General features: G+C 40.8%; 1 protein-coding gene across 1 annotated transcript; it reads right to left on the minus strand.

Moving 5' to 3' along the window:
• Nucleotides 1-11,292: 11,292 nt before the first annotated feature.
• On the minus strand, nucleotides 11,293-15,821 carry LOC138883599 (uncharacterized). Its single transcript, XM_070164293.1, has 2 exons — nucleotides 15,100-15,821; nucleotides 11,293-11,407 (listed from the first exon to the last, which is right to left on the minus strand). The coding sequence occupies exons 1-2, from the start codon at nucleotides 15,819-15,821 to the stop codon at nucleotides 11,293-11,295; spliced, it is 837 nt and encodes a 278-aa protein (XP_070020394.1).
• Between the last annotated feature and the right edge of the window lie 2,898 nt (nucleotides 15,822-18,719).

Here is an 18,719-nt window from a genome sequence, read left to right on the forward strand (position 1 = left end):
TATGCTTTCTTTCATTTCATAATTTTATTATTTTTAGAAATAGTACATGGAGAAATAAAATGATAGTGAAAATATTATCATTAGATACAATGTGTTCAAACAAATAAGAAATTAACTTTTATGATTAATAATAAAATGAGTGTGGTAAAAATAGATATTAAATTAAACAAGCTAATGAAAGCCACATAACAATGTAATAATATTATGTATTGAATAATAGAATAGCAAAAATAAGGAATAAATAGAGAGAAATTAATCAAAACTTTCATCATAAAGAAAAATGATAAAACTTATTTAAATTTGAGATGAGAAAGTTGTTATTTATCTATTATGATAAGAAAGATAATACTGTGGATAATACCACACAACTTATGTCTAACAGATAAAATAAGAACTTAAAAATATTAAAAATAAATTAAAAATAGCGTGAGAATATTTATGCTAAGAATTAGTTTAGAAAATAAAATAAAGTGAAATAAAATACTTAAAAATACTATTGATAAATTTTAAAAACTTAAGAATTAAAGCAATATTTTTAAAATAAAATAAATATTTATTTTAAGATTAAAATTTTTCTAAATTTATCTATATTATATTAAAGGATAGTAATGGATAATAATACTAAATAAAGTGGCAAATTAATTAAAAGCCATAAACTATGATAATACCATATATTTGATAACATAATAGCAAAAGTAAAAAAAATAATTAAAAATTAAATATTAGAAATGAAAGGAAAATACTATTTTGCTTAATATTAGAAAGTTCTTAAATTTATATTGAGAATGCTCAAACTATGGATATGACCACCAAAAATTAAAGTCTTACTAGATAAGAATTAAAATTTAAAAATATAAAATAAATATCTAATATAAGTAATTTTATTAACTAAAATTAAAAGTCAAATTTTGTATCTTGAAACTAAACGAGACTTTTTTATTGCATGTAATACAAAAAATAAATATAAAAAATTTTAATATATTTGGAATATAATAATCAAGGAACTTATGTATTAATATTTTATACTAATCAAAGTTACAACTTAACGTCAAATATGATATTATTTTGATTACAGGTAAAATATTAATTAAAAATTTCTTAGTAGGGAAGAGACTGTATAAAGAAAAATATTTAGATATAATGTGAGAATATATTAAATTAATTTAAAATAAAATAAATTAAATAATTGAATAATATTCCAAAATATTATTTATAGATTTAAATAGTAAAATAGTTTCGAGTAAGAGGATAAAAGCGTAAAATATATTAAATTTCAAGAATAAAAAAATAATATTTATAGATAATTATTAAAAGGATAATAAGCAAAATATTAAGTCAATTAGTAAGCCGAAAAAGTCACATGAAAGTATAATAATATTAAATAATAAATAATTTAATAATTATAAGCAAAGAACAAAAATAAATTGTGTAAAATTTAAAAGAATAAGACTTTTAATTAATATTTTAGACAAAAAAAATAAACTAATACTGAGAATTTTATTAAAATAATATAATTTAATATGTTTAAATGAGACAAATCACCCCTTGACATAGTTAGTAATTTTTAATATTGATAACGAAACTAAATTCAAGTACTAAAATTAACCTATTGGATTAGATAAATATAGAAAAAGAAAGCAGGTTATCCAATATGAGATTTGCGAAATGGTTTCATGTCTTGCTTCTTAATTAATATCTAATGATTATCTATAAATTTTATCTGGAAGGTTTATATTTTAAAGTAATTTATACATAATTCAAATAATCCAAATCACAATCCGATATGATTTGTGTCCGCGTATCGCGCAGGTACTAATACTAGTCTATATTATATTAAAAGGAGAGTAGTGAAGCATAAGGTTAAGCCAAGTGGAAAACTAAAAAAAGTCACTTGGCAATTTTAATACAACATTAAAAATTTGAATTATAAATGGAAACATAATTAATGAAAGTAGTAGTTCAATAAGAATTATTTTTTAATTATGATACAAATCTCTATTAGTAGTATAATTTAGTTAACATATTTTTGTATAATTATGGTAGGGACGAATTTTAATTAATTGATCAAGCTTTGTAACTGGCTTTATTTTGGTACAATATACATTACTGTAGGTATCTTTAATTAAAATTTTGTGCATAATTCAGATATGGTAGGTATCCTTTTTTGAGAAAGAATCAATTAAATTTTCGTTTTGTATCTTACATATTAATTTTAAGTTGAAATAGTAATTCTTTATTTAGTATAAACTTTGTATCTGACCTTATTTGTGAACAATATACATTACTATAGGTATCTTTAATTAAATTTTGTGTATAATTCAATTATGGTAGGAAAAATAATAAATAGTAATATATATATATATATATATATATATATATATATATATATATATATATATATATATATATATATATATATATAATGAGGTTATATTAATGTTGACAATTCAGACAATAAATATTTTATACATAAATAAATATTTCATAAAATAATAGTGAAAATATTGTTGCAATAATTAGAGTTTTACGATTAATATTTGAATTGAGTATTGTTAGGTTGAGTTTGAAAGTATATGATGATTTTTGGAAATGTAGTCCAATGGAGAAAATAGAAGAATAAAATATATTTGAATTTGAGATGAGACTTTTTTTAATATGATAAGAAAATTCATATTTAAGAATATGAGCAATAGAGTCAAAGTTACTATTGAAATAATTTTTATTTATTATTTGTATTATATTAAAATGAATGTGATAAAAGTGGATATTAAATTCAAGTAAACTAATAAAAAGCATATGACAACGTTAATAATATTAAGTATTGAATATACAATAGCAAAATGAGAAACAAACAGAGAAAAAAAATCAAAATCTCTATCATAAAGAACAAAAAAGGATAAAACTTATTTAAATTTGATATAAAAAAGTTTTTTTTAAGTATGATAAAAAATGGTCATGATGTGGATAAGGCCACATAACTGAAGTTTAATAGATTAAAATATTTTTAAAAATCAAAATATTAATAAATTAGAGATAGTGTGAGGTTATTTATACTAAGAATTAGTTTAAAAAATAAAATAAAGTGAATATATAATTCTTAATAATATTATTAATAAATTTAAATAATTTGATAATTTTGGGTATTAATTTTAAATAAAATAAATATTTATTTCAAGATTAAAAAATCATACATCGATTTATATAATACAATTAAAGGAAAAATAGATTATGATATTAAATAAAGAGGCATGTTAATGAAAACCACATAAGAAAATAAAATAATATATATTAGGTAACTTAATAGCAATAATAAAAAATTTAAAAATATTTAATATTAAAAATAGAAGGGAAAGACGATTTGAACTTGAGATTTAGATTAAAATCATGGTTAAACGCTCAAACTATGGATAGGACTACAAAATTAAAGTTTTACTAGATAAAATAACTAAAAATTGGATAACAAATTAAAACTAAGGAAATACAAAATAAATATCTCGTGTGGGTAATTTTATGAACGAAAATTAAAGTCTATTGTATCCTAACGTTAAAAGAGAAAGAAAATTTAATTACACGTGATACAAAAAACAATTATAAAAAAATTCAATAGATTTAAAATATAATAATAAAAAAGTTATCTATTAATATTTTAAACTAATTCAAAGTTATAACTTAAAATAAAATGTGATATTATATATTTTATTTATTGGTAAAATATTAATGTAAAAACTAATTAAAAATTCATAATAGGGAAGATGATGTATAAAGAGGAAAATAGAGATAGTGTGAGAATATTTATACTTTGAATTAATTAAGTATGTATATTAAATAATTAAATAATACTCAAAAATATTATTGAAAGACTGGATGGATCGCCGTGATATTTCTGGAGCATGGACACATGAAAAACTGGATGCACGGCTGAAAAGCTAGGCGGCAATACAAGTCTATAAGCCACCTCTCCCACTCGATCAAGAATCTCAAACGGGCCAATGAACCTAGGGCTAAGCTTTCCCTTCTTCCTGAATCTCATCACGCCCTTCATAGGCGACACTCGGAGCAATACCCGCTCACCAATCATGAACGCCATATCTCGAACCTTGCGGTCTGCATAACTCTTTTGCCTGGACTGGGCTATACGAAACCTATCTTGAATGATCCTGACCTTGTTTAAGGCCTCCTAAACCAAATCTGTACCCAACAACCGAGCCTCTCCCGGCTCAAACCATCCAACCGGAGATCGATATCGTCTACCATATAAAGCCTCATAAGGAGCCATCTGGATACTCGACTGGTAGCTGTTGTTGTAGGCAAACTCTGCTAAAGGCAATAACTGATCTCATGAACCTCCAAAATCAATAACACAAGCTCGGAGCATATCCTCCAATATCTGAATAGTCCGCTCGGACTGCCCGTCCATCTGAGGATGAAATGCTGTGCTCAACTCCACCTGGGTGCCTAACTCTCGCTGAACTACTCTCCAGAAACGCGAGGTAAACTGCATGCCCCAGTCCGAAATGATAGATACCGGCACACCATGAAGGCGAACAATCTCCCGGACATAGATCTCAGCTAACCTCTCGGATGAATAGGAGACTGCCACAGGAATGAAATGCGCTGACTTGGCCAGCCTATCAAGAATGACCCAAACTGCATCAAACTTCTTCCGGGTCAACGGAAGTCCAGTAACGAAGTCCATAGTGATCCTCTCCAACTTCCACTCGGGAAGCTCAATCCTCTGAAATAAACCACCAGGCCTCTGATGCTCATACTTAACCTACTGACAATTCAAACACCGCGCCACATATGTGTCACGACCCGGATTTCCCACCATCGGGTGTCGTGATGGCGCCTACTATTGGAGCTAGGCAAGCCAAATATTTGAAACACCTTTCCTGCTTTCTTTCAAACAATATAATAAACGAGACAAAATCTAAGCGGAAGACTTTAATAAAGCAACTGAAAACCAAAAGTGCGGAAGTTTGAACCAAAATGCTACCCAGAGTCTGGTGTCACTAGCTCATGGAATACTACAGAATACTACAATCAATGTCTGAAGGGAAAATACATCATGTTTGTCTGATACAAGATAAACAAACAAAAAAAACATGGAAAGGGACTTCGGCCTGCGAACGCCAGCTAGGCTACCTCGAGAGTCCCTGGACTGAATATAGCTCCCAGAAGTCCTACTGCTGCGGTCCGTAAGCTGCTCCCTGATCTGTGCACCAAAAATGTACAGAGTGTAGCATCAGCACAACCGACCCCATGTGCTGGTAAGTGCCTGGCCTAACCCCGGCGAAGTAGTGACGAGGCTAGACAGTACCTACCATAATTAACCTGTGCAGATATATATACAACAAGTGCAATAAAACAAATAACAAGACAATACAAAGTAAAACTGGGAGGGGACATGCTATCGGGGAGTAACAGATAAAAATGAAATATCGGAAATAAACAGAAGAAACTCCGGTTTCCATGATATATATATATATATATATATATATATATATATATATATATATATATATATATAGTGGACGGCGTGCCACACAATCCCATAATATCATACATAAGTGGACGGCGTGCCACACGATCCCATAGTATAGTATATAAGTGGACGACGTGCCACACGATCCCATAATATTATATATAAGTGGACGGCGTGCCACACGATCCCATAATATCATATATAAGTGGACGGCGTGCCACACGATCCCATAATATCATATATAAGTGGACGGTGTGCCACACGATCCCATAATATCTTATATAAGTGGACGGCGTGCCACACGATCCCATAATGTCATATATAAGTGGACGGCGTGCCACACGATCCCATAATATAGATCGTAATATCTGACTTCATTTAGTAGACCCCTTCAGGGGAGAATAACAACTCAATACCTTTAACCCGGCAAGGGTACAACTAATAGCCCAAAATATCCCGACAAGGGAGAATATATATATCAGTCTACACATCTCGGCAATGGAGTATTCACAACACATTCTCCTTTTAAATCATTCTTCCTCAACCGTTCACATTATATGAAACTTATCAAATAAACAAGGAGCTTGTGTCACATTATTTGAATTAAAAGCAATCAAGACTCACGGTCATGCTAGACTCCGGTGCATAGATAACCATCACCATGCCTATACATCGTACTCCACATTAGCAAGTAGCAAATATCATCCTAATCCTATTCCCTCAAGCCAAAGTTAGAACAAACACTTACCTCGAATGCTCCAAACTCAACTCACGCTTCTAGTATAGCTTTACCTCTTGATTCCACCACCAATCCGCTCGAATCTAGTCATAAGTTACTTAATCACATTAATAATTACTAAATGAATCATCCCCAATGCATGAAAATAGATTTTTCAAGGTTTTTCCCAAAAAGGTCAAAAATACCCCCGGACCCACGTGGTCGAAACTCGAGGTTCGGACCAAAACCCGGTTACCCATTCCCCCATGAATCCCAATATATGATTTGTTTTTAAATCGGACCCCAAATTGAGGTCCAACTTCTCAATTTGTAGAAAACCTAGGTTCTACCCAAAACACCCAATTTTCCCCATGAAAATCTTTGATTTGAAGTTGAAATTATGTTAAAAGATGTTAAGGAATAAAGAAATTAAGTTAGAAATCACTTACCAATCGTTTTGGAGAAAAAGAGTTGTTTGGAAAATCGCCTTTTAGGTTTTGGGTATTTGAAAAGTGAAAAATGACTGAGATTTTCCGAACTTGTATACCTTTCTGAGGACCTGGCGCAGACTGCACAAAAATGTGTTGCGGCCGCACCGAGTGGGAGAAAAATTAAACTTCTCTGAACCTTCCAGCGCGGACCGCACTGTTTTGGTGCGCGGCGGCGCTGGTTGACCTGAAACCCTAGCCCTCAGACTCAGCCACGCGGACCGCACAGAAAGGCATCGCGGCCGCGCGGCTCCAGCGCGGACCGCGCGGAAATGACCGCGGCCGCACTGGTGTCTGCAACACCTGAACCTGCATTTTCTTAAGTCCAAGACCTCCCGGGCCCCATTCAAAACTCACCCGAGCCCTCGGGGCTCCAAACCAAACATGCACACAACCTTAAAAACATCTTACGGACTTACTCGTGCGATCAAATCGCCAAAATAACATCATATACATAGGATCAAGCCTCAAACACATGATTTTCTTTCTTCAACTTTCATAACTCAAATTCTCCATTTTTAGTCCGAAACACGTCATATGACGTCCGTTTTTAGCCAAACTTTACAGATAGTGCTTAACACATATTTAAGACTTGTACCGGGCGTCGGAACCAAAATACGAGCCCGATACCTATATTTTCTAACCCCTTTTTCATTTCAAATTTTCATATCAAATTCTTTTAAAAATTCCTTTCTCGGGCTTGGGACCTCAGAATTTGATTCTGGGCACACACCCAAGTCCCATATTTTTCTACGGACCCTCCGGGACCGTCGAATCACAGGTCCGGGTCTGTTTACCCAAAATGTTGACCAAAGTCAATATTATGGATATTAATACCAAAGTTCATCAAATGTTTCACATAATTCAAATATTCTAACATAAAAACTTTTCGTCTACGCGCCCGAACTGCGCACGCCAATCGAGGCAACTAAAAGCGAGGTTTTCAAGGCCTCGAAAGCGCGGAACAAGGAAGAACTACGGTGATGACCCTTCGGGTCGTCACATTCTCCACCTCTAAAACAACCGTTCGTCCTCGAACGGACAAAAGAAAGAAGTACCTGAGTCGGGAAATAAATGAGGATAACGGCTCCACATATCGGACTCGGACTCCCAAGTCGATGCCTCAGGAGGCTGACCTCTCCACTGAACACGCACCGAAGGAAAACTCTTCGACCTCAACTGTCGAACCTGCCGGTCTAGAATAGCCACCGGCTCCTCCTCATATGACAGATCCTTGTCCAATTGGACAGTGCTGAAATCCAACACGTGCGATGGATCTCCGCGATACTTCCGGAGCATAGATACATGAAACACGGGATGCACAGCTGACAAGCTAGGTGGCAAGGCAAGTCTATAAGCCACCTCTCCCACACGATCAAGAATCTCAAATGGACCGATGAACCTAGGGCTGAGCTTGCCCTTCTTCCCAAATCTCATCACGCCCTTCATAGGCGATACACGGAGCAATACCCGCTCACCGACCATGAAAGCAACATCTCTGACCTTGCGGTCTGCATAACTTTTCTGTCTGGATTGAGCTGTACGAAGTCTATCCTGAATAATCCTGACCTTGTCCAAGGCCTCCTGAACCAGATCCGTACCCAATAATCGAGCCTCTCTCGGCTTAAACCATCCAACTGGAGACCGACATCGCCTACCATACAACGCCTCATACGGAGCCATCTGAATGCTGGACTGGTAGCTGTTGTTGTAGGCGAACTCTGCTAAAGGCAAAAACTGGTCCCACGAGCCTCCAAAATCAATGACACAGGCTCGGAGCATGTCCTCAAGAATCTGAATAGTCCTCTCGGACTGACCGTCCGTCTGGGGATGAAATGCTGTACTCAACTCAACCTGGGTGCCCAACTCTCGCTGAACCGCTCTCCAGAAATGCGAAGGTAAACTGCGTACCCCGATCCGAAATGATAGATAGTGGCACCCCATGAAGGCGAACAATCTCCCTGATATAAATCTCGGCTAACCTTTCGGACGAATAGGTGGCTGCAACAGGAACAAAATGCGCTGACTTGGTCAGCCTATCAACAATGACCCAAACTGTATCAAACTTTTTCCGAGTCATCGGGAGTCCAGTAACAAAATCCATCGTAATCCTCTCCCACTTCCACTCGGGAAGTGCAATCCTCTGAAATAGACCACCGGATCTTTGATGCTCGTACTTAACCTGCTGATAATTCAAACATCGAGCCACGTGCGCAACGATGTCTTTCTTCATCTTACACCACCAATAGTGCTGCCTCAGATCCTGATACATCTTCGCGGCGCCCGGGTAAATAGAATACCGAGAACTGTGGGCCTCCTCTAAGATCAACTCTCGAATCCCATCAACATTGGGCACACAAACTCGCCCCTGCAATCTCAATACACCATCATCATCTAAGGTTACTTTCTTGGCACCTCCACGCTGCACCGTGTCTCTCAAGACACACAAATGGGGATCCTCAAACTGCCACTCGCGGATACGCTCTAATAGTGAGGAATGAGCAACAGTGCAAGCTAACACTCTGCTAGGCTCAGAAATATCCAACCTTACAAGACGATTGGCCAAGGCCTGAACATCCAAAGAAAGCAATCTCTGGCTGACTGGAATATAAGCAAGACTACCCATGCTGGCGGACTTCCTGCTCAATACATCGGCCACCACATTGGCCTTCCCCGGGTGGTATAAGATAGTAATATCATAATCCTTTAGCAACTCTAACCACCTCCTCTGCCTCAAATTCAACTCTTTCTGCTTGAACAGATACTGAAGACTCTTGTGATCAGTGTAAACCTCACACGTCATGCCATATAAGTAATGCCTCCAGATCTTCAGGGCATGAATAATGGCTGCCAACTCGAGATCATGAACCGGATAATTCTTCTCGTGGATCTTCAACTGCCAAGAAGCATAAGCAATGACCTTGCCTTCCTGCATCAACACTGCACCAAGCTCAATACGAGACGCATCACAATAGACCGTATATGGCCCTGAACCTGTGGGCAGAACCAATACCGGTGCCGTAGTCAGAGCCGTCTTGAGCTTCTGGAAGCTCACCTCACACTCGTCCGACCACCTGAACTGGGCACCCTTCCGGGTCAATCTGGTCATAGGGGCTACAATGGATGAAAACCCCTCCACGAACCGACGGTAGTAACCTGCTAACCCCAGGAAACTCCGAATATCCGTAGCTAAAGCTGGTCGAGGCCAGTTCTTGACTGCCTCTATCTTCTTCGGGTCTACCTGAATACCTGCTGCTGATACGACATGACCTAGGAATGCGACCGAACTCAACCAAAACTCGCACTTTGAGAACTTAGCATACCACTGACTATCCTTTAGGGTTTGAAGGACCACTCTGAGGTGCTTCTCATGCTCCTCCTAACTGCGGGAGTATATAAGAATATCGTCAATGAAGACTATCACGAAAAAGTCCAAATAAGGTCTGAACACTCAGTTCATCAACTCCATGAACGCTGCTGGGGCATTAGTCAATCCAAATGACATGACCAAAAAACTCATAGTGCCCATACCGAGTGCGAAATACTGTCTTAGGGACATCAGACGCCCTAATCCTCAGCTGGTGGTAGCCAGATCTCAAATCTATCTTTGAAAACACCCTCACACCCTGAAGCTGGTCGAATAAATCGTCGATCCTCGACAGTGGATACTTATTCTTAATTGTAACCTTGTTCAATTGCCAGTAATCGATGCACATTTTCATCGAACCATCCTTTTTCTTAACAAACAACATCGGCGCACCCCAAGGCGAAACACTGGGTCTAATGAAACCTTTCTCAAGCAAATCCTGCAGCTGTTCCTTTAACTCTTTCAACTCCAGCGGGGCCATACGATATGGTGGGATAGAAATGGGCTGAGTGCCCGGGGACAAATTAATACAAAAGTCGATATCCTTGTCGGGCGGCATACCCGGCAAGTCTGAAGGGAAAACCTCAGGAAACTCCCGAACAACGGGCACAGAATCAATAGAAGGGGCCTCCGTGCTAGAATCGCGAACATACGCCACGTAGGCCAAACATCCCTTCTCGACCATACGCCAAGCTTTCACATACGAGATAACACTGCAGGTACAATGACCAGAAGTCCCCCTCCACTCTAAACGGGGTAAATCCGGTAAGGCTAAGGTTACGGGCTTGGCATGGCAATCCAAGATAGCATGGTACGGGGATAACCAATCCATCCCCAATATAACATCGAAGTCGACAATGTCCAAAAGCAACAAATCAACACGGGTCTCAAGACCCCCAAACACTACGATACAAGAACGATGAACTTGGTCGACCATAATAGAATCAACCACCGGTGTTGACACATAAACAGGAATACTCAACGAGTCACTAGGCATAACCGAATAGGGTGCAAAATAGGACGACACATATGAATATGTAGATCCGGGATCAAGTAGCATAGAAGCATCCCTATCACCGACCAGAATGGTACCTGTAATCACAGTATCTGATGACTCAGCCTCTGGCCTGGCTGGCAAAGCATAACAACGGGGCTGGGACCCACCTCCATGAATCATATCCCTGGGACAATCTGCTGCTGGCTGACCCCTACCTCTAGCGGTCTGAGCTCCACCTCAAAGACCTCTATGTCCACCTCTATGTCCTCTACCCCCACCTCTAGCCGGCTGGGCAGGCGGTGGGGCAACTGGTGCCTGGATCATCGGGCGAGAACCCTGCTGCTGCGAGCTGCTGGAAGCTCCAGGGCAATATCTGGCAATGTGACTCACATCGCTGCAAGTATAACAAGCCCTCGGCTGCTGAGAAAAACGAAGTGGTGGTGCACTGATAGGTGCTAATGGTGAACTGAAGAGCTGCTGGTCAAAATACTGCGGCTGAGAACCACGACCACCTGGTGTACCATGAAAAGCCTGGAGAGCTGACTGAAAGGGCCTCGAAGGATGGCCTCTACCATAAGAATTCCTACCTCCAGACGAGATACCACTGAATCTACCAGAATGACGGGGCCTCTTATCAGACCCATGACCACCTCCCTAAGCAAGTGCTATCTCTATCCGGCGGGCACCATCTGCCGCCTTCTGAAATGAAATCTCACTACCGGCACTCATGGCCATCTGAACACGGATCGGCTGGGCCAACCCATCAATAAACCTTCGCACCCTCTCTCTATCGGTGGGGAGTATCACAATGGCATGACGAGCAAGATCAATGAACCGGGTCTCATACTGGGTGACCGTCATAGGACCTTGCTGGAGACGCTCAAACTGCCTGCGAAGAGCATCTCGCTGAGTAACTGGAAGAAACTTCCCCAGAAATAACTCTAAAAACTGATCCCAGGTCAATGATGGCGACCCTGCTGGCCTGGCTAAATAGAAATCCCTCCACCAAGTCTTGGCAGATCCTGCTAGGCGAAAAGTGGCGAAGTAGACCCCATTGGTCTCTACAATGCCCATAGTCCGTAGAACCTCATGACAGCTGAATATGAAATCCTGAGCATCCTCTGAGGGGGTGCCACTATATGTGGTTATGAAGAGCTTGGTGAAACGATCAAGCCTCCACAAAGCATCCGCGGACATAGTCGCACCATCGCTGGACTGAGCCGTAATACCTGGCTGGGCTGCCACAGCTGGCTGAACTGCCACGGCTGGCTGAACTGCTGGAACCTGAGCCTGAGGAGCTACTGGCTCTGGAGTACGAGTATCGGGAGTCTGAACTCCTCCCCAGCCTGAGATGTGGCTGGAGCTACGGGAAGCAAACCCGCTCTAGAAATGCCCTCCAAAAAGCCTACCAGTCGGACCAAAGCATCCTGAAGCGCTGGAGTGGCTATGAAACCCTCTGGGACCTGAGCTGGGCTCACTGGAACTGCTGGGGCCGGAACCTCCTCCTCAAAATCGACCTAAGGCTCCGTCGCTGGAAATGCTACTCGGGGCTGAGCTCTGCCCCGGCCTCGGCCTCTAGCACGGCCTCGCCCTCTGCCCCTAATAGGAGCTACTGCTGGGGGCTCAGGCTTTTGCGCGGTAGAAGAGGAATAACGTGTCCTCGCCATCTACAAAAGAAAAGAGTGGAAAGACAATCAGTACTTGAGAAACAGAATTGCACGACAAGAATGAACAAGGTGAAGTTTTCCTAACTCAGTAGCCTCTGCGGGATAAATACAGACGTCTCCGTACCTATCCCTCAGACTCTACTGAGCTTGTCCGTGAGTTGTGAGACCTAAGTAACCTAGTGTTCTGATACCAACTTGTCACGACCCGGATTTCCCACCATCGGGTGTCGTGATGGCGCCTACTATCGGAGCTAGGCAAGCCAAATATTTGAAACACCTTTCCTGCTTTCTTTCAAACAATATAATAAATGAGACAAAATCTAAGCGGAAGACTTTAAATCTAAAGCAACTGAAAACCAAAAGTGCGGAAGTTTGAACCAAAATGCTACCCAGAGTCTGGTGTCACTAGCTCACGGACTACTACAGAATACTGCAATCAATGTCTGAAGGGAAAATACATCATGTTTGTCTGATACAAAATAAACAAAAAAAAAAACATGGAAAGGGACTTCGGCCTGCGAACGCCAGCTAGGCTACCTCGAGAGTCCCTGGACTGAAGATAGATCCAAGAAGTCCTACTGCTGCGGTCCGTAAGCTGCTCCCTGATCTGTGCACCAAAAATGTACAGAGTGTAGCATCAGCACAACCGTCACATTATTCGAATTAAAAGCAATCAAGACTCACGGTCATGCTAGACTCCGGTGCATAGATAACCGTCACCATGCCTATACACCGTACTCCACATTAGCAAGTAGCAAATATCATCCTAATCCTATTCCCTCAAGCCAAAGTTAGAACAAACACTTACCTCGAATGCTCCAAACTCAACTCACGCTTCTAGTATAGCTTTACCTCTTGATTCCACCACCAATCCGCTCGAATCTAGTCATAAGTTACTTAATCACATTAATAATTACTAAATGAATCATCCCCAATGCATGAAAATAGATTTTTCAAGGTTTTTCCCAAAAAGGTCAAAAATACCCCCGGACCCACGTGGTCGAAACTCGAGGTTCGGACCAAAACCCGGTTACCCATTCCCCCATGAATCCCAATATATGATTTGTTTTTAAATCGGACCCCAAATTGAGGTCCAACTTCTCAATTTGTAGAAAACCTAGGTTCTACCCAAAACACCCAATTTTCCCCATGAAAATCTTTGATTTGAAGTTGAAATTATGTTAAAAGATGTTAAGGAATAAAGAAATTAAGTTAGAAATCACTTACCAATCGTTTTGGAGAAAAAAAGTTGTTTGGAAAATCGCCTCTTAGGTTTTGGGTTTTTGAAAAGTGAAAAATGACTGAGATTTTCCGAACTTGTATACCTTTCTGAGGACCTGGCGCGGACCGCACAAAAATGTGTTGCGGCCGCGCCGAGTGGGAGAAAAATTGGGGCTTCTCTGAACCCTTCCAGCGCGGACCGCACTATTTTGGTGCGCGGCAGCGCTGGTTGACCTGAAACCCTAGCCCTCAGACTCAGCCACGCGAACCACACAGAAAGGCATCGCGACCGCGCGACTCCAGCGCGGACCGCGCGGAAATGACCGCGGCCGCGCTGGTGTCTGCAACACCTGAACCTGCATTTTCTTAAGTCCAAGACCTCCCGGGCCCCATTCAAAACTCACCCGAGCCCTCGGGCTCCAAACCAAACATGCACACAACCTTAAAAACATCTTACGGACTTACTCATGCGATCAAATCGCCAAAATAACATCATATACATAGGATCAAGCCTCAAACACATGATTTTCTTTCTTCAACTTTCATAACTCAAATTCTCCATTTTTAGTCCGAAACACGTCATATGACGTCCGTTTTTAGCCAAACTTTACAGATAGTGCTTAAAACATATTTAAGACTTGTACCGGGCGTCGGAACCAAAATACGAGCCCGATACCTATATTTTCTAACCCCTTTTTCATTTCAAATTTTCATATCAAATTTCAGAAAAACAATTTCTTTCAAAAATTCCTTTCTCGGGCTTGGGACCTCAGAATTTGATTCCGGGCACACGCCCAAGTCCTATATTTTTCTACGGACCCTCCGGGACCGTTGAATCACAGGTCCGGGTCCGTTTACCCAAAATTTTGACCGATGTCAACATTATGGATATTAATACCAAAGTTCATCAAATGTTTCACATAATTCACATATTCTAACATAAAAACTTTCCGGCTACGCACCCGAACTGCGCACGCCAATCGAGGCAACTAAAAGTGAGGTTTTCAAGGCCTCGAAAGCGCGGAACAAGGAAGAACTACGGTGATGACCCTTCGGGTCGTCACAATATACCACAATATCCTTCTTCATTCTACGCCACCAATAATGCTGCCACAAATCCTGATACATCTTCGCGGCACCCGGATGAATCGAATACCGGGAACTATGGGCCTCCGCTAAGATCAACTCTCGAATCCCATCAACATTGGACACACAAACTCGTCCCTGCAATCTCAAAACTACATCATCATCTAAGGTAACCTGCTTTGCACCTCCACGCTGCACCGTGTTTCTAAGAACACATAAATTGGGATCATCAAACTGCCGATCACGGATACGCTCCAATAATGAAGAACGAGCGACCATGCAAGCTAACACCCGACTAGGCTCAAAAATATCCAACCTCACAAATCGACTGGCCAAAGCTTGAACATCCAAAGCAAGCGGCCTTTGAATGACCGGAATAAAAGCAAGACTGCCCATACTAGCTGACTTCCTACTCAAAGCATCGGCCACCACATTGGCCTTCCCCCGGTGATATAAAATGGTGACATCATAATCTTTCAACAATTCCAACCACCTTCTCTGCCTCAAATTCAACTTCTTTTGCTTGAACAAGTATTGAAGACTCTTGTGATCAGTGTACATCTCACACGTCACGCCGTACAGATAGTGCCTCCAAATCTTCAATGCATGAACAATGGCTGCCAACTCCAAATCATGTACTGGATAGTTCTTCTCATGAATCTTCAACTGCCTCGAAGCATAGGCAATGACCTTGCCATCCTGCATCAACACTGCGCCAAGCCCAATACAGGAAGCATCACAATAGACTGTATAAGGCCCTGAACCTGTGGGCAAAACCAATACCGGTGCCATAGTCAGAGCTGTCTTGAGCCTCTGAAATATCGCCTCACACTCATCCGACCATCTGAACTGGGCACCCTTTTGGGTCAACTTGGTCATCGGGGCTGCAATAGATGAGAACCCCTCCACGAACCGACGATAGTAGCCTTCCAACCCCAAGAAACTTCGAATCTCTGTAGTTGATGCTGGTCTAGGCCAGTTCTTGACTGCCTCAATCTTCTTTGGGTCAACCTGAATACCCTCTGCTGATACGACATGACCCAGGAATGCAACTGAACTCAACCAAAACTCACACTTTGAAAATTTTGCATATAGCTGACTATCCTTCAGAGTCTGAAGAACCACTCTGAGATGCTGCTCGTGCTCCTCCTGGCTGCGGGAGTATATCAATATATCATCAATGAAAACTATCACGAACGAGTCTAAATAAGGCTTGAACACTCGGTTCATCAAGTCCATAAAAGCTGATGGGGCATTTGTCAACCCAAACGACATGACCAAAAACTTGTAATGCCCGTACCGAGTGCGGAAAGCTGTCTTAGGGACATCAGATTTCCTAATCCTCAACTGATGGTAACCAGATCTCAAGTCTATCTTTGAAAATACCTTGGCACCCTGAAGCTGATCAAATAAGTCGTCAATCCTCGACAATAGATACTTATTCTTGATTGTAACCTTATTCAATTGCCGGTAATCAATGCACATCCTCATCGAACCATCCTTTTTCTTGACAAACAACACCGGTGCACCCCAAGGTGAAACGCTGGGTCTAATGAAACCCTTCCCAAGCAATTCTTGCAATTGCTCCTTCAACTGTTTCAACTCTGGCGGGGCCATGCGATACGACGGGATAGAAATGGGCTAGGTGCTCGGAGCCAGATCAATGCAGAAATCAATGTCCCTGTCGGGTGACATCCCCAGTAGGTCTGAAGGAAAGACCTCAAGAAACTCATGAACCACGAGTACCGAATCAATAGAGGGAACCTCAATACTAGAATCGTGCACGAAAGCCAAATAAGCCAAACACCTCTTCTCGACCATACGCCGAGCCTTCACGTACGAAATAACACTGTAGGTAGAGTGACCTGGAGTCCCTCTTCACTCTAAACGGGGAAAATCTGGTAAGGCTAAGGTCACGGTCTTGGCATGGCAGTCCAAGATAGCATGATACGGGGATAACCAGTCCATCCCCAATATAACATCGAAGTCGACCATGTCTAACAACAACAAATCAACACGGGTCTCAAGACCCCCAATCACCACAATACAGGAACGATAAACTCGATCGACTACAATAGAATCACCCATCGGTGTAGACACATAAACAAGAATACTCAATGAATCACTAGGCATGACCAGGTACGGTGGAAAATAAGATGACACATACGAATACGTAGACCCTGGATCAAATAGCACTGAAGCATCTCTATCACAAACCAGAATGGTACCTGTAATGACTACATCTGAAGACTCAGCCTCTGGCCTGGCTGGAAGAGTATAACATCGGGGCTGGGCCCCACCACCCTGAACTGCCTCTCTAGGACGACCGACTGCTGGCTGGCCTCCACCTCTGGCAGCCTGAGCGCCACCTCTATGACCTCTACCTCCACCTCTAGTACCTCTACCCCCATCTCTAGCTAGATGGGTGGGCTGTGGAATACCTGGTGCCTGTACCATGGCACGAGAACCCTGATGCTGCGAATTACCTAGTGCTCGAGGGAAAAATCTAGCAATGTGACTCGGATCACCATAAGTGTAGCAAGACCTTGGCTGCTGAGGAAACTGAGAATGACCCTATCGACCTGAATGACTACCTCGGAAACTCTGAAGTGGTGGTGCATTGATAGGTGCTGGTGGTGCACTGTAGGGCTGCTGATCAGAATAATGCGGCTGAGAACCATGACCACCTGAAGTACCATGAGAGACCTGGAGATCCGACTGAAAGGGCCTAGGAGGATGACCTCTACCATAAGAATCTCTGCCTCCAGACGAGGTACCACTGAATCTGCCTGAATGACGGGGCCTCTTATCCGACCCGTGACCACCTCTCTGTGATGGAACCATCTCAACTCTGCGGGCCATGTTGGCCGCCTCCTGAAAGATGATCTCACTCCTAGTCTCCCTAGCCATCTGGAGACGAATCGGCTGGATCAAACCATTAATTAACCTCCGCACTCTCTCTCTATCGGTGGGGAGTATAACAAGAGCATGGCGAGCTAGATTAATGAACCTGGTCTCATACTGAGTGACCATCATGGAACCCTGCTGAAGGCGCTCAAACTGAATCCGAAAGGCCTCTCACTAAGTCAGGGGGAGAAACTTCTCTAGAAACAACACTGAAAATTTCTCCCATGTCAAAGAAGGCGAACTGGCTAGTCTAGCTAAGCAATAATCCCTCCACCAAGTCTTGGCGGATCCAGACAGCCAAAAGGTAGCAAAATCAACTCCATTGGTCTCAACGATCCCCATGTTCCGAAGAACCTCGTGGCAACTATATAAGAAATCCTGGGGATCCTCAGAAGAAGCACCGCTAAATGTAGTAGTAAAGAGCTTGGTGAACCTGTCCAGTCTCCACAAAGCATCGGCGGACATAGCCGCTTCATCTCCGACCTAAGCCGCTGTGAGCACATGATTTTTGCCCTGTACGAATTACTCCCAAAGAATTCAAAATAAAATAATTTTTATTTTTGTATGCAATTTTGTAAAATTTCATGATATTTTCTGTTATTGTTTGCATTTCTTTGTGCATGTTTATTTGTAAAATTAATGAAAAATACAAAAAATATATTGTAGTTAATTTTAGGATTTACTTTGACATTTTGGAATTAATTAATAAATATATGAAAATTTAAAAAAATAGGTATTTTGCATTTTTAATGTTTAAGTTAAATTGTGTGATTTTCTTTTAAT

Source organism: Nicotiana sylvestris, chromosome 12 (assembly GCF_000393655.2).
Source record: "Nicotiana sylvestris chromosome 12, ASM39365v2, whole genome shotgun sequence".
Lineage (NCBI taxonomy): Eukaryota > Viridiplantae > Streptophyta > Magnoliopsida > Solanales > Solanaceae > Nicotiana > Nicotiana sylvestris.